Consider the following 25683-nt stretch of genomic DNA (forward strand, 5'->3'; position numbering starts at 1 on the left):
CAAAACGGCGGTTCACCCTCCTTTCCACTCCTAATCTCCATCGCCTTGCATCGTGCGCCCATCCTTCCCTCTCCCCCTCCCCCGCGTCCGCCTCTCGTTCCCATCGGTATATAGACGGATAATTCCCATTAAAGAGGAAAGGCGGTCGGAGGACGAGCGAATACCGCGCTAACTTCCGCCTTCATCCACTTATCCTTCGAGGCACGGAAGGACTATTCCTCACAATTACATCCTGATCGATCCCACCAGGACGTGGATTCTCCTAAGGCTCGCGTTTATGACCACCGTGCGACGTCCCGGGAATAATGCCCTGCCGATACAGACAGAAAACGACGAGCACGAAAGAAATTAGAGAGACAGAGAGAGAGAGAGAGAGAGAGAAAGAGAGAGAGAGAGAGAGAGAGAGAGAGAGAGAGAGAGAGAGAGAGAGAGAGAGAGAGAGGGAGAGGGAAAGGAAGAGAGAGAGAGGGAGAGGAAGAGAGAGAGAGGGAGAGGGAGGGAGGGAGGGAGGGAGAAAGAGAGAGAGAGGGAGGGAGGGAGGGAGAGAGAGAGAGAGAGAGAGAGGAGAATCTCGGAATTTTCCACGGGATAGGACGCGGGGGTGGGAAATGATGCAGGGGGTGGTTGAAAGGGGGTGAGAGAGAACAGACGAGAGAGCCGGTCGCCGCGAACTGTAAGCTGGATTATAGACGATACGTTCGATCGGCGGGAAAGGTAAGGGGGGTTGAAAGTTGATCGCGGAGGATCGGGGACAAGGCGAAAGGGATGTCCCGCGAGCATCAGATAGTAGACGTGGTCGGTGGAGGACAATTGCAATCGAATTGCTTAATTCCGAGGGCGTTCAAGAACGCTTTTCTTTCCTCTCGTATGTGGCGCGCGCGATCCTCTTCGTCGCCGTCGTCGCGAAAACGCCGCGTGTGACGAGGGATGAGCGTAACCGTCGAGAGCGAGATTCTTCTGTAACTTTGACGGTCACGTTCCTATCGCGGGATATTAATTCATCGCTCTTCGAACGCCGTCCCGCCGCGGGAACTTCCGCGAACGGCGCGCTTGGAGAATACACGCGACGAGAAAATACGTCCGGATATCTCGCGGGCTCCGGAGACTCCGGTTTCATTAGTCTCCATAGAAATTCGACCGCGACGCGACGCGACGCATTTGGCCGGAGGACGACGGAATCGCGTAATGATTCGACCGACGCGGACATTACGTCTAGTTAGAGTAATCCGAGCGGTGTCTCGTTATCGGGGGCCATCGGGGCCGAATCGATCGGTTCTGCCTGGATAATTGCGTGTCCGAAGTTTCGGCCGAAGGTTCATCGCGTCGACAGGACGTCTTGGCGGAAGACGTGCAACAGTGAGTCGTCTTGATAGTCGTCTCGGAGATTCATAGTTTCAGACGACGTTTAGAGCCCGCATCGGCGACGATGCGACGGCGAGATATTCTCCGTCGCGAACGGAGTCGGGCAGGGAAGATGAATAACGAAAGATTCGCGTGCGAAGACTCGCCGATTTCCCGCAGGATACTTTTACGGAGCGGCGGGATACAAAGTGGCGTCGGCCGAGAGAGAGAGAGAGAGAGAGAGAGAGAGAGAGAGAGAGAGAGAGAGAGAGAGAGAGAGAGTGAGAGAGAGCGCTCCGTCCACTTCCCTGCGCGCGTCCGATGACGTCGTTGCTTCCGTTAAATCCGACGAAGTTGACGGCAACGAGTGTTACACTTGAAATTTGTCAACGTGGAAATTTTCATAAACGCCCATTACGAAGTTGTTCCAGCTCGAGTATCCTATTCAAATTTTCATGTAATTTCGCGCGAACACTCCGTTCTCCCTCTCCCCTTCCCTCTCTCTCTCTCTCTCTCTCTCTCTCTCTCTCTTTCTCCCGATTGCAAAATCCAAACATCGTTTTCGCTCGCGCCGAAAGCACTTTCGAGACTCTTCCCGTTGCGGTCGCAAACTTTCGGCACGCTTTCGGGATAAAGGCAGGAAATCTGAAGAAGATTCACAATCGCATCATCCGCGTGCGAAAAACGAGCTGCCTCGCGGGGGAGAACCCCGTGCGCACGCACTTTCAATTCTCCGGGCATCACGAGGAGACGGCGTATCGCGCCTGCTTCATCGGACCGCGTATACACGTTCTCTTAACGTTGCATCCCGCCGACTTGCTTCGACGAGGGCGAGCGCAGGGAGACGAAGAAAGAGACAGAGGGGAAGAGAGAGGGACAAGAAATCGGCGTCCGATCAACACTGCAGCGTTTTGCACTGGACACCGATCTCCGTGCATCTACACTCCTGACAGGGATTCGAGAGCTCGGTGATGATTCTGCCGACGCGATACATCCGCCCGTATATATTACAGCCCGCCAGCTTCAACAAACTGCCGACGGACATGGATATCTCGTTGTCGAGGACCTTCGAGGACGTCTCGACAGTCCCCGTCTCCTCGGCTAACCCTTCCGCACTCGTCGACGAGGCGGCGGCGAGAGCTGTCTCCTGACCCTCTCGTGCGCCGCTGACGGTGGAAACATCTGGCGTCTTGGTCGAGCTTGCGCTCGACTCGCTGCTGATGCTGCTGGCGCTCGAGGAGAACACGTTGTCGACGGAAGAGACGCCTTGCTTCTCGCCCTCGACGTCTCCCTCGACGACCTTGCCCTCGTCTCCTCCTGCGATCGACGAGCTTGCATTCGACTCGCTGTGATTGCCCTTGCCGGTGGAATCTCCGTCGCGATTGTCGACCAGAGAAGCGGCGGTCTTCTTTAGCGCGAACTTCTGCTCGGTGCTGTTGCCGTTCTCTGAGTCGTCGTCCGTGCGATTTAGCTTGTTCAAGGTCGCATCGTCGTAGCCGAAGACGCTCGCCTGGGCGTTCGCCTCGGTGCGATCGGCGAGCCGGTCCTCCGGCTCGTACGTTAACGGCGGGATGGTGTCCCTCGGGGACGCTTCGCCGTCGTTTACGCCATCGTACTTGATCTCCGAGATGAAAGGTGAGTCTACCGTCTCTCCCCCGTAATCAAAGGGTGGCCGTATAAGCGGCACCATGAAGTCAAAGTTCGTTGGGTGTTGCAGCTGATTGCCTGTCAAGCCTTGAGCCGAGGTCTTGGAAGTCCCGGCCGCCGCCGCCGCCGCTGCCATGGACGTCGTCGGCCTGGCTGTCGTGATGCCGCGTATCATGTCCTCGATTAAGGAAGGTAAGTCGGGGGCCGGCTCGGTCTTGATAACGTCGCGGAACGGGTCCGGGGAAACCGTGGGCTGCCGCTGGGAAGGCGCCGTGGCGTCGGCGCGGTTCAGCACCACCGTCGGCGACTCGTCGGCTTTCACTGCGAGTTTGGTTCGTTTAAGTTAAGCGCGCCTTTCTCTATCGTCGCAGCTGCGTTCTCTCTATCACTCTAATTGCCGTGACTTTTCGATCTACCCGAGCAGAAATCAAATACGGCAATTTTTTATGCCTGATATGGCATGACTACCCGAGCAGAAGTCAAATTTGGATGCCTGATTTGGTCTTGATGGACATTTGATCAGGTTTCTCGATTTCAGGCAATTTTATCGGGGCAGCAGTGCGTTTCACTCCTTATTACGTGCCGGATCCGATAAAGTTATCCGGACCCTGTTTGAGGTTTGAAGACCGGATGGGGTTTTAATACGGCCGTAGGACGATGTTCTGCTCGGGTACACTGCAAACCCGAGTGTGTTATTTTGACGCGTATAAGCTGAAGCTTCCTTTACGCGTATCTTGTCATCTTAAATCACGCCGTTTGACGCGTTCAGACGCGTCAAGTGATATCAAAATGCATCAAATGACGCGATTTCAGACGACGTGTGAAGAAACGCGTGCAAAAACCTTCAGCTTATACGTGTCAAAATAATACACTCGGATTTGCAGTGTAGGCAAGCCGTAAGAAGGCATTATGAGTCCTTATCCGGTCCTTATCCGGTCGGAATATGGCAATTGTCTTGCAATATTTTCCGGATTATACCCTGACCAGCGATGACCAGTCATTATTTAGATGCCCGATTTGGTCCCGATGGACATTTGTTCAGGTTTCTCGATTTCAGGCAATTTTATCGGGGCATTATGCAGCAGTGCGTTTCACTCCTTATTACGTGCCGGATCCGATAAAGTTATCCGGACCCTGTTTGAGGTTTGAAGACCGGATGGGGTTTTAATACGGCCGTAGGCCGATGTTCTGCTCGGGTACACTGCAAACCCGAGTGTGTTATTTTGACGCGTATAAGCTGAAGCTTCCTTTACGCGTATCTTGTCATCTTAAATCACGCCGTTTGACGCGTTCAGACGCGTCAAGTGATATCAAAATGCATCAAATGACGCGATTTCAGACGACGTGTGAAGAAACGCGTGCGAAAACCTTCAGCTTATACGTGTCAAAATAATACACTCGGATTTGCAGTGTAGGCAAGCCGTAAGAAGGCATTATGAGTCCTTATCCGGTCCTTATCCGGTCGGAATGTGGCAATTGTCTTGCAATATTTTCCGGATTATACCCTGACCAGCGATGGCCAGTCATTATTTAGATGCCCGATTTGGTCCCGATGGACATTTGTTCAGGTTTCTCGATTTCAGGCAATTTTATCGGGGCATTATGCAGCAGTGCGTTTCACTCCTTATTACGTGCCGGATCCGATAAAGTTATCCGGACCCTGTTTGAGGTTTGAAAACCGGATGGGGTTTTAATATACGGCCGTATAGGACGATGTTCTGCTCGGGTAGTAACTCGACTCATAATAATTAGACGCCTATGATACTCTTACGAGCGGCGTTGACGGTTAACGCTCGCTCGCGGGTTAACGTCTCTAGTCGGAAGCGATTGTTAGTAGCGATAGGTACGACATGATGATGAGTTAGGTATACCGCAAACGATCTCCCCGCAACATCTGCCCTCGGAGGTGATCCTCCGGCAACCGATCTTCAATGGCGGGCACTTCTCCGGCGAGCACGCGATCTCCCCGTAGAAACACACGCAGATCACGCAGAGAGCGGCGCCGGGCAGGGTCTCGCCGTGACGGTATTCCATGTTTTGCACGTGGCACTTGCTGGACATGTCTAGTCGGGCCAGGACGCGTCGATTAGACAACGGGGCGGATCACGCGCGCGATTGACAATTTAACACAAAGCCGCGTTGCATACCGTCGTTCTTCCGGTGCGGATTCGCAACCTGCGCCGCCGGGACCACGGTGACTCCGGTGCCGATCTCGAGATTCAGGTCCGTGGAGTGGTAGGGAACGTCGAAATACGGGGGCTCTCTGGGCACAAAGCCACCTGCGAAGCAACCTTGATTAAGATCTAGAAGGCGGCGTATCGTTGCGCGCAAGCGACGTCGCTTTAGAGACGGCAGAAAGAGCTCGAGTGACATCACGGCGTCTTAATTTTTCTTTCGAGTTTTTTCTGCTCGGAAAACGCGCGCATTGCGTGATTGGGAATAATTAAGCGACCTGGAAAGTCGCACGGGGAGAAACGCGCGAAGCTAGCAGCTAGGCGCTCGCAAGAGCAAATCGAAAGTTTGGCTTTTTATTCTTTTTTTGATACATATATCTATGCATCTCGGCTCGTTCTTTAAGATTCCCTCGCTGGGAGCACCGCCGCGTCGGGGCCGCTCATTTGATCCCGCGCGGAAAGTCATAAAATACCTTCGGTCTTTACGGGCGGACTAAATCGGTTCTCTTGGGTCACAATGTCGTAAAAACCGGAAGCATCGGTCGGTCGTAGCTCAGGGGATACCACCCTCGAGCCGGGGGAGTATCCAGTCTTAGACGAGGATACGTCCTTCTTGCCGTTCACCAGCGCGTCCGTCACCAGGAAGGGTATTATCCTGCAAGGGCGACATTCAGTTTTCCGTTAATGTTGAATGCGCGCGCTCGCGCGCACCGAAATCATGCGAGTTAATTCCTCGCCCTCGGCAGGGCAACGACGAAAGCCAATTGGAACGGCCACAAAAGAATCGCGAAACACCGATAACCTTTTAACGAGAAAGGGTGGTCGATCCTTCTCAAAGAATAATTCATCATTTTGTTCGGATTAACGATCGTTCGCGCGTGAAAATGTATGGCGAATAAACTTGACGCAAAGAGAAACAGAGAGAGAGAGAGAGAGAGAGAGAGAGAGAGAGAGAGAGAGAGAGAGGGAGGAGGAAGGGAAAGAGAGAAATAGATACGAAAAAACAGCACAAGAGTCGTTTACGGATTACAAAAACCGGCCGGCACAGCGCACATTTTCCGCCGTTAAAAAATGTAACGCTATAAATCGGCATCAATCAGTTGTTTTCGACAAACGATATCAATTTCATTCCCGACGTTACCGACAAGCTGCATTCTCCGGCCGACAAAATTCGCCGACAAAAAACGAAAAATGGGGAAAAAAAAAGAAGAAAAGAGAACGCACATAGCGATCCCGGGTTATAAGCGTGAAAAATTGATTGCACATCGCGCCGTGTGTAATAAAAAGAAATAAAACGCATTGTCGATTACGTCGACTGCGCAGCGGCGCTTGCACCCGTCGATATTCTCTCCCGCGCGCCCGCTCTAAAAATATCGCAATTATGACAAGACTCGGAAAATTTGTTTTCAAGTGGAAAACATTTGTCTGAACCGGTGCACGCACACGCGCGCGCGCAAAAGGGAGGAAAAAGTACTCCCGGTTGTCAAGTCGCGACGATGACGTAAACGCTCGCGGGGCCGATGACGAATCGAGATATGATAACAATTACCTAACGTTCGGCAGCAAAGCCTGTCCGCTGTAGTCGTAATCATAATCCCCGGTCTTTTCGCGATGAGTGATGTTCAGAATGGCTTCTACGTCGGGCAGTATGGACTTAATTGGATTTATCGTGACACCCTGTATATGACCCACCGAGACATTCGTCTTCAGTGTCACGTTCATCACCAGGATGTCGTCTGGCATGAGTATCGTCGACGATGGACTGGTGACGGGTCTCTTAGCGACGGCCGCCTCTTCCGTTCTCTGCACACATGTGCTTCATCGTAATGAACGTAACACGCGTGTTTTACGGCGGCCGCGAAGACGGACGAAGGTTCGCTGACGCGTCAAGGCAGAATAATTGAAAATTTTCACTCCACCTCGTGGAGTTTCTGATTTTTTCAAGCCGGGAAAGACGGAGAAGCTTTGATCGACGAAGCGTCGAAATTTTGCTTCTACGTTAACCCCGCGAAAGACCGACGCAAAGTCTCAATATGCAACACCAAAGAAGCTTCCGTTTATTATTTTTACCCATGTTGAAAGTGTCCGTGGGATCTGGGTATTCGGGTAAAGGGATAAAAAGGAAAGGGTTTGCCGAGACAAAGATAACAATTGCGTGCGACGTAATAATGTTGTGCGCCAATAATAATTTAATTTTGATATTTCATATTATGATAACCTTTTTAACAAGACCAAAAAGCGTCGGCAGATGCCGACGAAAGAAAGAAATCTGTACTCCTACAGATATTAATTAATAGTAAAAAATTAACGTTTGGCAAATTGAAAGTATATTCAAAAATTTTATCGCCCCTCTCTCGGGCATTTTCCGACATGTGGGACCGCCTCCAAGGGCGGGATGTCCTGATGATGTTAATTGTTGCGATTCGTCGGCTACCGAATGTGCGCGCCGTTGACTGGCGGTCGGAGGACTAGAGGGGGGAGCGATTGATGGGAGATTAGCCGTCTTGTTTACATAAACTCCGTGCGTCGCGCACGAGCCTCGGCATTACGCGCATTACGTCTCAAGTCGACGAACGATACGCGCGTATCGCGACGCGTGCGCCGGTTATTCCCCGGGACTGTTGAAATATTTGAACGGTCTGTCGTCGACAGCGACAATTAATTAACACGCGTCTCTCGAATCGAATCGTGTCTACGCGAGTGTGTCAGTGTTAGTGCCAGACGTCGGAGTACTACAAGTGCCAACGCTGCGACGGAGCGGCAGCGGGAGCGGAGCGCCGCGCACCGGGGGGAGCCAGGAGGACGAAGGACGAAGGAAGGAACAGCGGGGCAGCGGACAACGTCAGCACGCGTCGTGTACTTCCAGGTGTGCCAAATCAATTATCATATCGGACGTTTCCGATCTCGACGGCCGCGCGTGACAGACTTTCCGAGAATACGGAGATACACCCGAGTCGAAATTCAGGTCGAGTCGGCATTCATGCGACACGTGACGAGAGCTACGTTTATCGTACGAAATTGCAATTTAATTTAATCGTAGCTTCACGCTCTTCTGATTTACCGTTCGATCCGTGCACGTGCCTATTTTGCGCAACAAGCAGTATCGATTCCGTCGCACCGGAGAGCAATGACCCGCGAATTTACAATTAATCATGTTTTCAATGAAAGATGACAAATTATTTACAAGTATGAATGCCGGCCTTAGAACATGTAACATGTAATTCTCGCAAATATTGATTTCCACCTCCAATAGTGCTCCTCGGGCCGCAAGCACCGGTTTGTTTACATCCGCCGGTGACTTTTTCTCGCTCTCGTGTTTATGGAGCTGTTGTTATTGCAGCGAGTCGAAATGTAAATACTCTCTCTCTCTCTCTCTCTCTCTCTCTGTACGCAGCATTATTGGGCACATAACTGTTGTCTTTACCTTTACAGCCCTTTCTCTTTTTTTATCGGCTCTTTCAAGAGCTGATAAAAAAATTCACGTGTCATCGAGACTGCCGAAACTACGAAACTGTTTGAAGCAAAATAGAATGTTGTGTTTTTTATTTAACCTTTCCCCAATATCATGCAACGTTGAACAATTCTCGAGCGTCAACGTGCGGAGAACGTCAATAAGCAGTCATTTGCAGTAACAAGATAGGCACACTGTATCTCGAGTTTCTTCATTGATCTTTCAAGTTGGACGGAATTTGCGGGATCAAAGTAGAACTAAAATTTCGACTCGGGATGTTTATCAATCGCTCGAAATGCCAATTCCACGAGATGAATGAAAACATTAAGAAAGTGTATATATTGGACGAGTGCAAAAGTCTCGATGGATTTCGTGATAATGATTCCGTGATGATTTCGTGAAAATGGATCGAGTAATTTTGTTGAAAGCGATTTATTTGTTCTACCAAGTAATCACCATTATTTTCTACTATCCGATAATATATCGCACGTCCACATATTTGTAAGCGCCGCCGTAAAACGCTGGCGGGTCAGTCGTGAGATCTTTGAGAGACCCATCAAGACTTTTGCACTCGGACTGCATATAATATTTTTAACACTTTGAGTGCCGTGATTGGTCATTAGTAGCCGGCGCTGTGATAAGCTGTGACAATGAGCGCGGCTCATTAAGTCACGCGCAAGGCATGATCGATCGCGTGTGAAAAATCGCGTATGGAAATCGCCTACTGAAACGAGATGAAGACGAAATATACAGCCTCGCGTCTCAAATCTCATTTACTTATCGCAGTTTCTTTCGCGATGTGCCCAAAATTCAATCGTCAGTTGAGTCTTCGCGCAATCAACGGGGGGGGGGGGGAATCAATGCGACGCTCAGCGTGTTAAACGAAAGCTACTTCTTGCGATCTTGACACGAGTTGATCGAAGTCTCTACGACTGTTTTACGACTTCGTCGATCGCGAGGGAAGCACCTCGTCTCTATTCGTTTTATCTCCGACCGCGATCCTGATTGTTCTTCTGCTGCTATCGCTAGTGCTGAAAAGACGCGATTAAAGACAAGACTAAAATGAAGATCCAAAGATCGATTCGTCCTGCGATCCTAAAGATTCTTAAATAAATGACTCCCTCGTAAAAGCTCTGGATTACTTCCCTCGCTCGGGAACGTGTCTCGTCGACATCCAGCGGCCTTGTCAAAAAGTCCGGCGATTATTCCTCTCCCCCTCCCCCCCCTTCCTGCCCTCTTACCTTGGCGAGCGTGGAGTTCTCGGGCGATTTCACATCGGGGACAAGCGCCGTGTCGCCGGCATCCGTGGAAATTGCGAAAGGATGCGTCGTAGCTTTGTTTTTCTCAATTATATCCGCTTTCTCGGCCGCGCTCGGACGCCGCCTCATCCCCGCGGCCTCGTCCTCGTCCCGGTCCTCGTTTTCGTTCGCGTTTTTATTTTTATCCTCGCCGGTATTCCCGTTTTCATCGTTCCCGTTATCGAGCGTTAATTCCGAGAGCGCCGTCGTCCATTCCGCCGACGAGATCGTCGTGCCATCGTCCGTGCTAGATGGATCCTTCTCCTCCTCCTCCTCCTCCTTCTCCACCTCCGTGGTCGCGATTGTCGAGTCCGTGAGCGTGTTCGTGGAGCACGTCGCGCAGGAATCGGTGACGGAATCAGCGTCTTTGGTGGACGCGAACGTCGGCTCGAACGCGGTCGACTCGGTGTTGCTCGATAACTGCGGAACGAACGAAGTAAAGTAAACGTTAACGACGATTGATGATTCACAATCGGGTGTACAATCTCCGCGGGGAAGGCGATATTTCGACCGGTGGCCGACCGCGCGTGTGACGGCAAAAAGAAACGCGAAACTCGTCGATTTGATCTATTCGGCTTGACACCCACCACGGTTCACCCACCACGACGATATCCGCGTAGTCGTGAAGATGTGTCTCTTACGATTGTAATGAATTTGGTAATTTTACGATTGCGATATAATTTAGCGGAATCTTGCAGCGACGTTGTCTAATGGTGCATAATTTACTGGCGATTCGGGCCGATCGATGGCACTCGTTCGGCGAGGTATACGGTAACGTAATGTCGAGACCTCGTTTGTCGAAACCGCAGCGGTCGTCACTTCCAAGGTCGATTTGTAGTCCACCGTCCCTATCAAGATTTCATTGTCCATGATGTCGGTCTCCATGGTCGAGGGCCAAGCGGTCGAGTAGGTGGCGACAGACGAATCCTCCTCAGGATCGATCGCGCCAGTGCTAACTTGCTCCTCGACCACCCTGTGGCCTCGTGCTTCGACGGACGTATACGTGGATTGATCGATTGCCGGCTGAGCAATTAATAACACATTCGTGCTGTAAATTCGGGCAAGATCAGTTCGCGCGCGCATGCGAAGGAGTCTTATTATCTCCTTTTCTCCTCTTTCCGTTTCTATTTTTTCTCTCTCTCTCTCTCTCCCTTACCTCTCTTTATTTTTCCGCGAAGCTCCGGTCACTCGCGCATCAAAGCCTAAATGTAACCCGATCGATCGAGTCAATTTAATGACGTCGTAGCCGGCGTTTGACCGAGCCCGAGCTCACTTGCATACGAGAATTTAATTTCTCAACGCCGCGCCGCACCGCACAGTGGGGCCAGATGACATTTTTGGTTGGAAATTCTCTGGAGACCTGAATTTCCAACCGATCATCGACACCAATGGATGAGGTTGATCCTGAATAAATTCCAAAGAGATTTGTCTAGCCGAAATTTTGAAAAAATTATCGGTTCAGAGTTCACGGGTTTAGGGTTTGTCTGAAAAGTTTATCGTTTAAAGTACAGTGTCTTGGGTTCGACCTCAATGGGTTCGAGCCTACGGCTAGATTGGGTTCTTGAACTATTTGGGGCTCTTAATATACAGAATGTCCCATTTTAACTTTCGCATTGAAAAATCTCGAAAACTATGAAAGATATTGAAAAAAGCTAAAACACGTTTTCCATGATTTCGAAGGGGAAAGAGAATGGCATTATCAGTTTTTTATTTGAAGGGCATTTTCGAGGTCGGTTGAAGGTCAACTTCATTTTTTTAAATGGCAAACCCAATTTTTTATTATATCTTCTTTTTCTACCAATTCATTTTAACAACTTTTGTCTGAAACATTATTTTATTTGCCTGATATTTTTTGAAATATTTAAGGAAAATTTCGTAACTTTTTCAACATTTAACTTACGATATCTCGCTAACTATTCATCGAAAGAAAAAATAGTATCAGACTTTTTTACTTTATTTACTATCAAGAATAAATTAGTATAATAAATTTTGAAATTTCCAAAGGTCGATAAGTTAACAAAAGTTAGGGCGCTATTATAATAATATATTCTTTACGCAAATAAAAAAATGTTTCAGACAAAAGCTGTTAAAATTAATTGGTAGGAAAAGAAGGTATAATAAAAAATTGGGCTTTCTATTTCAAAAATTAAGTTGACCTTCAACTTACCTTGAAAATGCCCTCCAAATAAAAAACTGATAATGCCATTCTCTTTCCCCTTCGAGATCATGGAAAACGTGTTTTAGCTTTTTTAATATCTTTCATAGTTTTCGAGATTTTTCAATGCGAAAGTTGCGAAAATGGGACATCCTCTATATGGCTTCATGCATCCACGAGCTAAAAAGTTCTCGGATTGATAGATTCCTAAGCCCTTGACGGGCTTGAGACTCCAAATCCCTCGGTTTTGTGCTTAACGGGTCTATATTTGATGTTTTTGTATTTTAGGCATATGAGTTTTGTGTTAATGGGTTTCTGATTCATGATCGATAAATCTCGAGGTATCTGTTGATTGGTTTCATAGTTTTAATCCGCTGAATACGCTAGTAGATGGAAATAAGTGTCGAATAATGAGTATTTTACAAGTTTCTCGCGTTTAACGATAATTTTTCTTCTTTTGGGGCTAGTAATTCAAGAAAAAAATTTCTTTTTAATTTTGGCAAGACAGATCTCTTCGGAATTTATTCAAGATCAACCTCATCCATTGGTGTCGATGATCGCTTAGAAATTCAGGTCTCTAGAGAATTTTGAACCAAAAAATGTCATCTGGCCCCACTGTGCGCCGGGGAGATGGCCGCGTGAACTCGCGTCGCGAGCATGCAGTCGAGCAAGGCGTATGGATAAATAAATAAATAAATAAATAAACAAGTAAATATAGAAGGAGTGTAAAATCTTGCGCGCGCGCGCGCGGAAGAAAAAAGTAATAAAATTGAATACATTCCGAGATACATCGAGCGCGCCGGGTCTCGTTACTCGGCAATTCCGAGCGAGGACATCGCAGTAAATATATAGAAAGAGGTACACCACATCGGTTTTTTCATTCTGGAATATGGAATTATAAAGGATGAAATTCTGAGTGACTTCCGGATACAACTATATGAGGGTCGCTTATAGTTTCCGAGATATTTGATTTTAAAGTTTTGGAATTTTAATTATCCTGGAATTAAATTCCAGATATCATAAGCTGACGTTATTTACAGTACAATCCAAACAGTTAATTCAAACATAATGTATACACAGAAATATAGGAAACAGTACATATAAGCGGAAGAGGGGCTCCGTCCCTCCCCCGCACCCTCTCTCCAAAAAGAATTCTGATCTAACCTAACTTATTGCATCTTTATATATTGTTGGGCGATGTTGAAAAGATCTCCTTGAAAGCAACAACACCTGATTATATGCAGATATTATAAGTTAAATTGAGCCAGGTGGTAGATCTTAAGAGAACTTTTTTCAACAATGTCCAAAAATATATAAGGATGCAATAAGTCAGGTTAGGTTAGGATTTGTTTGGGGAGGGGGTGCGGAGGAGAGGCGGAGCCCCTCTCCCGCTTATATGTACCTGTTTCCTATATTTAAAGTGAATGAAAACTGCTTGTCTACTTCAAATATACTTCCACGTACAATTATAAAACTTTAAAGTCAAATATCTCAGAAACTATAAGCGACCCCCATATAATTGTATCAGGAAGAGTCATTCAGAATTTCATGCTTTATAACATATTTCAAAATGAAAAAAATCGATGAAGTGTACCCTTTTCTATATATTTTTACCGGCGTCGCTTTGCCGCACATGACGTGACAAGAATCGCGCACCGTGTGCCGTCTTTCCGACGTCTAAGTAAGTAGATTCTCGTGTATCCCGCGGGATCCGAATTGCCCCCCCCCCCCGCGTAAGTGGCGTTCAGTCCTAACGACGTCACCCATTAATAATAACGCAACGCGTCCATAATAGATACATCGTCGCGCGATCCGAAACTCGTCTCGCGCTTCGTGATCCAACAAGGGGAATTTGCTCTGTCGCGAATTCCCGAACTAAGTCGCATGTCTGACGCGTTTATAACCGATGTTGCAGAGACGCGGCTAGATCTCATTGATTAAATTCCGCCGACTACGCGTAAATCACCCGAGTTGCAGAGGCAGGCCGGCCCGCGGCCCGGCCCGGCCCGGCCCGACCTGCCTCTGCAACTCGGGCGCTCGTTTCTATTTAGCAACTATTTAGAATAGTAGACTTATTCCGAGCGCGGCGACAGTTTCCAACTACTTGGCATAGCTCGCGCCCCTTATAGGGCGCATGGCGCGGCGTTAATTAATCGCTAACGAAAGAACGGGGCGCGGCGCGACATTTGAGGTCAATAAGGAGATGCGTAGTATAGAAAAAGGGAACGTACGAAGAAGTTGGTCTCCTTGCGGAACTTGGCGTAGTCCTTGCTGATGAAGGCGTAGGATGCGTAGTTCTGGGTGGCCTTCACCTCGATGCTACCGCCTTGAAGATTCAATCGGTCAGTTCCTTGCGCTATCGTAGACGTGCGACGTCTGGCTGGGTCAGGACTTTGCCGGCAAAAACGGCAAAGATGAACCAGAGCCTGGCGTCTCTGCTTTCTTTTTACATTCTTTTCTCTCTCTCTGTCTCTGTGAAAGAGAATCCCGCCTCCCCGCCCTTCCCCGATATTACGAGATTCTCCCTGATCGCGATACGTATCTGAACGCGAAGCGATTCGCGAGCGCTGTGAAGTAATAATCGGCAAAGATGAACGCAGCGGCGTGTGTCTCCGTTAGATCTGACTCTGTTTCGCGCGCTGGCGGTCCGCTCAAAGTATTTCCCGTCCCTCCAAAGGTCACGTTGAATGATTCAAGCGAGCGAGTGCAAAAGACCAAAGATCAAATGTCGCGCAGACACACAATTTCGCATCGGTCGGACGAATGGCGGCCGAAAATATCACACAGGGCGTGGTGTCCGCGCAATTCGCGCGACCAAGGACGGAATGTTTGCGCGCAAATACCGCGCCCTCAGACCTCGTTGGCTGGTTTTATCCAACTTTTCAAGTGAAACGTGAAAACGTCGACGAAATTTGTCAGCGACGGCGAATGAAGCGCGCTTTCAAGTCGACGCACGCGGGTCACTGACCGTTCGCTTCGCGTCCGGTAGGTGTGCATATTTCTACCCGCCGCGGTATTAATATCGATGGCTATCTCGCGGACTTGCCATATTGACTGTATCGAGGTAAACGCTCTCGCCCGAAAATTAAATCCCCTTTTAATTCGCAGATGTTTCTCTCGCTTCCAAGAATCGGCGCGTTTATTCATTCGCTCGCCGCCGCTCGCGCACGCGCGCGTATACGCAAAACCCGGGCGAGATGTTTTATTTGTCCCGCGCGAGCGGGAATACCCGATGAAATATTTTCAAAGCGAAAGACGAGATGCCGTGTGTGTTGTCGACGGCGACATTTTGTGTTGGCCTCTCGCGCGTCGGCGTGCATCAAATAAATATTTTCGCTTTCAGTAAAACATTTTTCTATAATACTTAGCCGAGCGCACGCGCGAAAGTCGGTTCGGCGTCAGCTACGACCGACTTCTATCGGCGGTGTCATAAACGGCATTGAGAACTAATATTTCGAGAATTTTAAAATATGAAAGAAAGACTGCGCGCGCGCGTGTGTGTGTGTGTGTGTGTGTGTGTGTGTGTGTATCTGTGTGTTTGCCTCGATTTCTTGCTGAGCGAAAAGCATTTTCTTTTCACGTGTCAAACGACGAAAGGTAGAAAGCGCTCGAGAGCGCTCGGCGCTCCAAACGACCAGAGCAGAATCCAACTAATAAGGATTTAAAAAAAAATCATATAAATTTCGCGTACGTTCTCCAGGATTTTCACGCGGATGTTGGCACGGAAACATTTTCGTTTCGGTCTGATGACTCCTCGAAACCATGACGTTATTTTCGACGGTCCTTTCGTTCGAGTCGTTCGCTCCGTCGCAATCCGCCGCTCCGACAATTTTCGCTTATCGTCCGTCCCGAATCCGTCGATACCCCCCTAGCCCGCTAACGATTCGAACACGTCGAGTGAACCCGCGCCGCCGCTGCCGCTCCGGTGACCCGCTACCGCGAGATTCGGCCGCGTAATTCGCCGGAAAATCGACGTTCCGGGCGCGGGACGCGCGGAACGACGTGCTTGATTGCAAAGTTGCGTGTCAACTCACTGCAGTTGTAGGTGGACGGGCAGCATTGTCCTTCTCGCACGATCGGGCTGCAGCCTTGGAGAGGTGGCGCGCACGCGAGCGGGACGCATCGTACGGCGCCCATCGCGCAGAAACAATTGTCGCATGCGGCCTTCCACTCGATGTCGCGTACCATCTCGCCCTCGGCGTAAGTGCGCTCGCCCACGCGACATCCTGGACGATCATTTGCGTGGAGTCATGAGAATGAGATTGCGGAAACCCGAGCCTGGGCCCGGCTTCTTTCCCCGGCCGCGCGCTCTCGCCGAAGCCCGCCCCCCCCCCCGCCCCGGGTTCCCGTTACCGCCGGTGCTCGGACATCCGGATATTCATGAGCCGCGCGCGCGCAGCCCCTCGAATGTCCGCTTGTATCCGTAAATATCCGGCCTTCCCGGAGGACTCGCGATGCGCTCGGAGGAGGCGAGGAGGCGAGTGAGAATGAGGGAAAAACGCCAGCCGGAGAAACGTGAGATTCCGGCCGCGCGAACAGCAATGCCTCCTGCGCTGCTGCGCCGCCGTGTCCGATGTTATTTTCTTGCGGTACGTCGATTTTTGTCGTCGGTAACGAATTATCGAATTATCGAATCGTTGTGTGCCTGTAGTCGGTGACGTAAGAATCGTTTCGGCTGGCCCGTGGAAAATAATAAGAGGCACCTGGCGGGTGTTGGCCAAGACACTGCTTCATCACACGGCTTGCTTGTTAAAGCAAGAATCGACGTCAACGTTGAAGTTCAAATGAGATCCCACGTCACAAAAAGAGACACAAAGCCGAGATTAATCCTTGCGAGCCACTGCAGTGACGTTCGGATACATCTCTCGTGTTCGTCATCAATTTACCTTTTGACGAGCGCGAAAAAAGATTTGGTTCAAAGACCGGCCGAAAAGCCGCCGAACCGGAAGAATCAAGTCAATAATGCGCAAAATTCCGCGCATAACGTATAACGAGTACAACGAAAGTAAACATTTTTTGCTCGATTCTTCTGCAGCTGAATTTCACCGTGAGATCCCACTTTAATCCCGACGCGTGTTGACGTTGATTCTTATTCTAATTTTAGCTCCAATTTCCCACGTGCAATTCTCCGGCTGAAAAGCGCACATGTAGCCCTGCCCCGGCCCGCTGCTCGTTTCGTTTGAGCAAGGCCACGTCGCGAGAGGCGAGTTCGCCGTTCTTTTCCCGCAGTCGCCGCATTAAATCCGTGATATCCGCGCCGTCCTCGAGGATGTTTGCCCGTTCGGCTCGAATTAACGCCGCCGCCGCGGTTCGAATCGTTATTTACCGACTTCATGGTCGGTCATCGCTCGCCGCCGCGGTGGGGGAGGATGGTTTCCGGTGAGCTCGTTTAAAATTAAGCCATCCCCGAATGTCTCGGCAGCCAGTGACAGCCGTGGCGGCGTCGTAGCGGACGTTGCTTTAAGCCCAGCTTAAATTTAAGCGGCCGCGGTGAAACCAGGCATTAAATGAACGGCAAGCTCGGCTATCCCCGCGGCCGAGGCTCTCTTGGCCAGCGTGCCCACACGGCGGGAGAAAAATGCCCGCTGACTCTTCTTTATCGCGTTACGCGTTTCCCCATGGCTGTCGAGCCCCGGTAACAACAATGCGGGAGCGGGATCCCGGGAGCCGGTGATTCACCCTCGGCGAGAGCCCTCGGACGCGCGGAGGACGCGCTGTAGAAATTTTCCGCGCGCATTTTCCCCCGCCGAATTTCCGCGAATTTCCGCGAATTTCCGCGAATTTCCGCGAATTTCCGCGAATTTCCGCAACGTTTTCGTACTCGACGTGCGCTACGCGCTCGCGATTGAGATCAGAAAGAATAACAAAAACGCCGCCGCACCGGGACGAATGACGAGAAACATTAACCGCTCATTTATTCGAAGTGAGTTTTAGCTTCAGCAGAATTTTCATCTCGCCGTTTCGGTTAATATACCTACCGGTCTTACCTCCCCTCCCCTCCCCTCTCCTCTCCTCCCTCGGAAATTCAACATTCGCGATGCAAAATACGGGTCTTCGATTCTCCCGGAAAGAATTCTCCACGCGTGCTCGGTGTTCACCGATTGAAACGGGGAGAAGGGGGGAGCCGGTGAACATTTTGAACTCGCGGCGATGGTTTTGTTTCATTTCTTTTTTTTTTTTTTTTGTAATACACGCCGGCGCGTGTTATTTTCGCGAAAGTCTCAGTTTGAGTCGCAGCCGCCGCGATGAGACCGAGCGTTAAATGAACCTCGTCCGGGCAATCCGCTGGTGGGATCCTTGCGGGGCGAGTGTCGCGGGGTGATATAACGTCAGCAGTAACTCTTCGTTATTAAGTTACACATTTCATCACAACTTTCGCGAGCGTGCCTCGGCGGCGAGAGCTTTAGTCGCGCGACGGTAAATTTCGGAATAATCCCTAATAGCCCGATTTTCTTCAAGTTTTCTGCTCCCGCGGGCGAACTTTAATAAGTTATCTGCCATTCTCGCTCCGCGCCATGCTCTCCCCGCTCTCTTCGCTCCCCGTGCACAATGACACAATGTGTGTAAAACAATTTCCGGCTCGCTCCCGTTGTATTATGCATCGGCTCGCGGCATTATGCGACCTCTATTAGCGTGCAATTTGGCCACTTTGAATCTCTCTCTCTCTCTCTCTCTCTCTTTCTCTTTTTTTTCCCCCTTTTTTTCGGACTCTCACGGCTCGAGACTCCCAGTTGAGCATCGGAAAAAAAAAAAACAAAAAGAGAACGCACGGGAGGGAGACGCGAATCTTATTTATCTTTCGTGCGCATGCCGCAAAGAACCTCCGCAAAAAGTGCCCGTTTCTCAATCTCCGATTTTTAAATTAAATTTTATGCGGAATGATAAGACATTAATCACAAAACAGTTTTAGATTGAGCATACGATTGGTTTCAGAGATATAGAGGGTCAAAGTGGTCACTACCTACTAAGGAAGTTTGACACTAATAACGTTTTATAACGCACGAATTTTTGCGAAATTCAGTATCTATGGGTTCTTTGAGTTGCTTATTACGAATTCGATGTCAGATTTAAAAAATTCAAGATGGCGGATGTAATATAGCGGACACAAATAGTGAAACAATTATTTACTTTTATTAGAACTGTTATGTTGTGGTATACTTTAAAACCGATAACTTCGGAACTGAATTTTTAGATAACTTTTATATTATTGGATATAATGATATGTAATTATAAAGAGCCACGGAAACTGCAATGAAAAAGCTTCTAAATATAACAAATTTGATACTCTTTTTATGAAAAAACAATAAAAGAATATTTTTTCCACTCAAAAATTGTCGTTGGAAAAATTACTTTCGAAAACCTGATAGAAAATTCGCAATCAGCTAGCCAAAAAAACCACAACACAACAGTTCCAATAAAAGTAAATGATTGTTTCACTATGTGTGTCCGTCATGTTGCACCTGCCATCTTGAATTTTTTAAGTCTGACATCAGATTCATAATCAGCAACTCAAAGAATACCCATAGATACCGAATTTTGCAAAAATTCGTGCGATAAAGCATTATTAGCGTCATACTTTCTTAGTAGGTAATGACCACTTTGACCCTCTACATCTTTGGAAGCAATCGTATGCTCAACGTCAAACTTTTCTGTAATTAATGTCTCATCATAAACTATTTTTTGGCATAAAATTCTATTCCAAAATCGAGGACCGAAAAACGGGCAAAAATTCGACCCTTTTCGCGGAGGTTCTTTAACCCCCCTGTGAAAAGTTTAGTCTCTTCGCGGAACGTCGGCCTTTGCGTCGCCGGTGTTTCACGAGAGGCCGCCGAATTCACCCAAAGTCCCACGACGTGCGTATTTAATTAGTCGCCGAAAAGGGGCGGGGGGTGATATTTTGTCGCTTAACTTTGTCGAGAGAGAGAGAGAGAGAGAGATTCTCGAGGTGTGCTTTACTAAAAGTCACCGGGGGGTGTGCCTCTGCGTAAACAACGGCGCGAACAAGGGTCGCATTATCGAGTTTCCGGGGGAATTTCTCAAAGCAACGCTCGGCCACTTTCCCCGAATTTAGTTAAGGGCCGCCTCGCAAATGACAATATTTGAACTTACCGTTCCCCGATATCGGTGCCATCGTCGACGGATGGTGGTCTTGAAAAGAAGAAAGAAAAGGTTTGCCGGGGTGTACTTTGGAGCGGCCGCGCCGCGTCGAATTAGAAAAAATATCACTCACAGGTGCAGTTGTAGGCGACCGGGCAGCAGGAATGGGGTGCGTACAGCGGGCTGCACCCCGGCAGCGGCAGCAGGCACTTCGGTCGGATGCACCTCCGCGCGCCGGATATGCAATAGCAGTACTCGCAGCGACGCGAGCCCATCATCGCCGATCCCGAGCCGTATCGGACCCCCTCGTGCAGACATCCTAAATATCATTTCGGCTTTATTCTCGCTCGTTCCGCTTTTTTTCTCTCCTCTCTGCGGCCTTTAGAGTCGACAGGACGCGGCCGTTCGGCGCGCGCACGGACGCACAGGTGCGCGTGAGTAACGACGGCTCGGCGACGAACCGTGTCGTGCGAAAGTAAATAAAAAGCTACCGCGAGGTAACTCGGTTTTTTTTCGGACGACGCTTCGCGTTTTCGAGAGGAGCGCTTTCGCGAGAGTATCGGTGGACTCGTCATTCGCGTCACGAGTCTCTCTCTCTCTCTCTCTCTCTCTCTCTCTCTCGCGTGTATCTTGGCTGATACGCGTCGGCGATACCGCGTTGTGCCGCGCAATCCCGCGCAAAATCCTCGAGCTGGAAATTTCTCGGAGATAAATGATCGACGGCGTGATCGCGCGCGTACCGCGTCTCTCGAGTAATCCTCCGTCGCGTTTCTCCGCGATGCTCCGCGCTCGTTTCCCGAAGTGACACTTCTCCTGCGTCTCTAGTCTTGGATATGCTTTTATCGGTGCGCAACGACGGCCATGTGTCTGCTTTACTAAAGAGAGCCATTTCTATGCGCAACGTTTGATCTTTCATCGCAATCGAACATCGAATGGAGTTTTCGGAATTTACGTTAAATTGCTCTCGTTAAGGTCGCTCCTCTTCGCGAGATAGTACGTGAGCTTCGAACGAAGTTCGACCAAGTTTCCAGTAGCCGGTAATTTATTTAACAATGCTTTCAAGACAGGCGAGAGCTTTACTTATTTATGAAGTAACGTAAAAGATTGTTGTTTCGCGTACGCGAGAAAGAGAGCGAGAGGGAGTGGGAGGGGGGGAGGAGGGCAGAGAGCAAACGTCGTAACTGGGAAGGAACGTGTTGCTGTATATTTCACCGTCCGTTACGTTTGCGATTCTGAATCTTCGATTCGAAATCTTTCATTCGTACGCAATTAGAGGCTCCCTGCGACCGTGAGTAAAAGAATATCCGAGATGAAAATTCGTCCTGATGAGAAGGAACGCGTTTGCGCGAATGCGTGGCGAAATGAGATATCTACCGGCTGTGGTTAATTGAATAATGAGTATTAAAGGAAGCGCATCTCTCCAAGCAACGTCGCACAAAGGAACGTCGCACGCGCGGAGATGCCGGCCGGCGTTAATTGTAATGCGCGTAACGTGTAGAAAATTCCGTTTCGTTATCGCGAGTGAAAGAAGCGTCACCACGCGCCGCGCCGCGGCGGAGCGATGCCGCGCGGGAATGAACGAATGTACCGGCATAAACTTTGCGGTGGCAAAGAAATCCTGAATTAATTTAGAATTACGCTCGTTTCAACAGTAACGAGCCATCTTAACCCCTTCTGTGTTATACCCGAGTTTAGCTGACTGTTCTCTACCTACCTCAATTTATTTACTCAAGTTTACTCGGGCGTAACGAGGCTCATTTATTTACCGCCGAGAGCCAACCCAGACGCTCTTTTCAGGGACGAAGTTAGAGAATGGAAATTATTATAAAAATAACAGCGTATCCTCTCTGCGCGAGTACAGATGGAGATTGACTAAAAGAGAAAGAGACATTTCGACGCGTCTCGCGCGATCGCTGAGGAAACGAATTACATACATTGTCTCTCACGATTGAGCGCGATTGATCTCGCTCGTTGTGAGAAAGAATTAGACGAATTATCGTTCGACCGTATCGCGGTCGTCGCGAGCAGCCTCGCGGCTGCTTCGCGCGCGCGCGCAGCGGCGACATTCCGCGAAAAAAGTAAGTATACCCGCGAACTCTATCGCGATATCTAGCCCCCGGTCGGGGGATAAATAATAAAGCACACAACATCAACAAAGTAGCAGTACCTTCTGTATGTGAGTGGTGAGGGTGCCTCTCATCCGCGGCTTCCGCGTTCGTTTGTATACCGGCTCTCCGCAATATATTCTCGACGTCGCCTGTAAGTCAGATAATAAATTTAAGCCCTGGCCACGATTAACTCTTTAATCTGCTTTGCCGCGAAGCCGAAACTTTTATGCGCGCGTTTTAACGCGACGGATTTCGCGCAGGAAGGAAAGCGCGAGACGGCGCGACGGCGCGTGTGCGACGAACACAGACTCCATCGACGCGCCGCGATAATAATAACCTCCCCGGGCGTTGAATAATTAAATCACTATATTCGCCGAGTTGCTACGCGCAAACAGAGATTCTTTTCATCGCGCGAATTTTTTATTACACGAGGAATGTTCGACATCAACGTTATTAACAGGAAAATATTGTATATTAATATTTCATCCCTCGAGGAACTATTGTGCATTATTCCTCCATTATTTACATATCATTTGTATATTATTTTTAATGTACAAGGTGTCCGGGATCTTTTGGAAACGAAAAATTGCGAAGATTAATCAGATCGAACTGAGGAGAAAAGTCCATTTTGTACCATTTTGCAAAACTCGCGATAGTTATTCAGTTATTAATTATTGAAAATTACCACATTCAGAGAAGCCCTTTTAATTGATAATTTAAAAATTTACGTGCTTATTTGCAAATAATATGGATAGGTATTATTATAAATATTATTTGCAAATAATATGCAAATAATTTGCAAATTATACTTGCAAATGCCTGTAATACATTACTTTTCTGCAATTTCTGCATATGACCTCCTCGATTGCACCGTAGGTAGGAGGGGGTTGCGGGAGGAGGGAGGGGGGGAGGGGGCGGCTTGAGTTCGGCCGCGGAACGGTTCGCGATCCGCAGGCAAGTTATTCACATATTATCGGCGAGGCAAATCGCGATTAATCAGAGGGACGTCTCGTCGTTACTAACGTGGTCCGCCGCATACCAACTCGGCGCAGCATACATTCTCGGCCGGTGCACGAATGTGGCAGCCCGACGGTGGTGGGTTCGGCAGTCGCGGGCACACCCGTAGCCGGCATCTCAGTGCGCCGTCGGCGCATCGGCAGCGCAGGCAGGGCTCGGACGTACTCACGGCCGTTCCTTCCTGATAGCGGCGGCCCTCGTATCTGCATCCTGCAATCGCGAGTACATTTCTCGTTACGTAACAAAACTTTAATTACAGCGCCGGCCGGGTTATCGAGGCTCGCGCGCGCGCGGGAGAGAGTCTTCGTGTTACGGGAGTTTCATGGCGTTCCAGCGCGCCGTGGAACCTTCGCTGTCGCACGATTCCTCCTATTGGGTATTAAACTTGATTTTAAAGGATTTTTTTGCGAAAATGAACGTTTATTTCGAAACAAAGTGACAAGTACATGTTATTTAAAGTAATGTCCATCGTTAGCTGCAACCTTTTCCCATCTTTCTAGTGAAAGGCGGATTCCTCGGCGGAAGAACGACTCGTCTTTTGTGCTTATCCGTGAATCGAGCCATTTTTTGCCATATCTTCTAAAGAACTGAGAAGTGCTGGGCAGAAAGGTGATTCTGCATGGATCTCGAACCAAGTGGAGATCAGAAGGAGCAATGTCTGGTGAATACGACGGGTGGGCTGGAACATCCCATTCAAGCAGCTCAAGCGTTTCCTTCACCGGTTTAGGGACATGTGGCCGAGTCGATAACGATCCCCAGTAATGGTTTCGCGGCAGGTTTTAGCAGCTCATAATAGATCACACCCTTCTGATCTCACCAAATACAGAGGCATTACCTTCGAACGATGGATAAGTGGAAAATCTTCACTTTTGAATCGTCTAAACCAGTACTCGCAAGTTGAGATCGGTGGAGCATAATCCCCATAAGCTTCGGACAGCAAACGAAGACTTTCAGCCGCCGATTTTTTCAAATGGAAACGAAAAAGTAACGCTTCCCGCAAATTGCGTCTCGTTGGCACGAAAATCGACATATTGAATGCGCTAAAGAAATATGTTATTTACACTTGGACCGAATGAAACATACTGATTCTTAAAGCCTAATGGACTGGGCTTTCATACGAAGCTGGCATCAGTATGTGCCGATGCCATTAGGTGCTCACTGCGCCATCTCTTGTACATCCTTAAAAATCAAGTTTAATACCCAATAATTCACCAGGAAAGCGAGAACCAGGGTAGCGAATTCTCCGCGATGACGCGTGCATCGAGGTTTCTTCGCCTGCCGCGTGCGCGAAAATGCGCATAAACGGGCGTAAATCTGCCTTCTTCTACGCTCTGCCGTTCTCTCTCGCCGCTGAAACGAATCGGTCGAGTTTGACCGACGTAATCGCCAATGAACGAGAAGCGAGAAGTCCCGACGCGCGGATTTCGCTGCGCGTGCAAGCCGAGGTAGATCCGTACGCGCTTTCGTTGTTCGTTGTTCGCGATGTATATACGTAAAAGTCTGCGACTCGGCCAACGTCGGACGGCGAGCTCGTGGAACTTTTTGCTCGGTTTTCCCCGCGGCGGTCGGGTCTCGGCCATTACGTTAAACCGGCAGAAAGACAAAGGGAGAGAGGGAGAAGGGCGATCCGCAGGGACTCCGTGTGCCCTCTATTAACGTAGAGGAAGCAATGCCGATAGAATGTGCCGCGGCAGCACGCGGCGCAAAGTCCCCGATTAATAAGATCCAATTAGCAGTTAATTAACGCCCGCGAAAGTTTGGCGCGCCACGCGCGACGACGCAGTCGTCGAAAGTTACATCGACGAACAGCTAAAACAATTACCGGAAGACCATAATCCCATAGTCGAAGATACGCTGAGCAGGCAGGCGTGCGCGCGCGCGCGCGCGCGCGCGTTTAACTTTTCAATGGGAAACGTGTCCCCGGAGGAAACGCATGGAAAAAGGATTCCGCAGGAACGATTCAGGCGAGCGAGCGAGCGAGCGAGCGCACTCAAACTTTCGAGTCGATTGACTTTGGCGCGAAGTTTATTATCGTCACTCGTCGATTTGTCCGAGAAATTGAAACTCGAAAGATTCCGCGTCGGAGTTTGCCGTGCCGAGGAACTCGAGACATCGATTAGTAGGAAAATGACGTCGGGCTTGGCGTGGCGAGTGGAGGAATAAGGACCTTTCGTCGTGGCCTACCCCGGCCGATATAATTCCACGATCTAACGACTCTTCCTCCCTTTGTCGTCCTCGACGACGACGACGGGGTGACGCGCCGGCGACGGCGACGGCGACGGCGACGGCGACTCTTAAGACGTAACATAAAAGAAGCGCTTCGATCCGTGACAATCCCCGGTCTGCTTTGAACGTGGCGTAGTGTGTGTGCGAAAAGAGAGAACAGAAGAAGGAG

General features: G+C 49.3%; 1 protein-coding gene across 1 annotated transcript; it reads right to left on the reverse strand.

Annotated features, from left to right (window-relative positions):
* Nucleotides 1–548: 548 nt before the first annotated feature.
* On the reverse strand, nt 549–23540 carry LOC105183671 (uncharacterized). The gene is made up of 13 exons (XM_025300666.1): nt 23295–23540; nt 22331–22420; nt 20297–20482; nt 20176–20214; nt 16101–16292; nt 14298–14392; nt 10701–10934; nt 9855–10331; nt 6712–6965; nt 5636–5817; nt 5136–5267; nt 4860–5051; nt 549–3309 (listed from the first exon to the last, which is right to left on the reverse strand). Exons 3-13 carry the CDS (start codon nt 20439–20441, stop codon nt 2237–2239), a joined length of 3015 nt encoding a protein of 1004 aa, XP_025156451.1. The 5' UTR covers nt 20442–20482; nt 22331–22420; nt 23295–23540; the 3' UTR covers nt 549–2236.
* Nucleotides 23541–25683: the final 2143 nt, after the last annotated feature.

Source organism: Harpegnathos saltator, unplaced genomic scaffold, assembly GCF_003227715.2.
Source record: "Harpegnathos saltator strain DR-91 unplaced genomic scaffold, Hsal_v8.6 scaffold38, whole genome shotgun sequence".
NCBI lineage: Eukaryota > Metazoa > Arthropoda > Insecta > Hymenoptera > Formicidae > Harpegnathos > Harpegnathos saltator.

Excerpts from the sequence above, each read along its gene's own strand:
- LOC105183671 (XM_025300666.1), bottom strand. The coding sequence starts at position 20,441 with ATGATGGGCTCGCGTCGCTGCGAGTACTGCTATTGCATATCCGGCGCG. Across the intron at positions 6,966-9,854 it reads AGAACTCCACGCTCGCCAAG|AGAACGGAAGAGGCGGCCGT; the intron begins GTAAGAGGGCAG and ends ACATGTGTGCAG. Across the intron at positions 5,052-5,135 it reads TCCGCACCGGAAGAACGACG|ACATGTCCAGCAAGTGCCAC; the intron begins GTATGCAACGCG and ends TGGCCCGACTAG.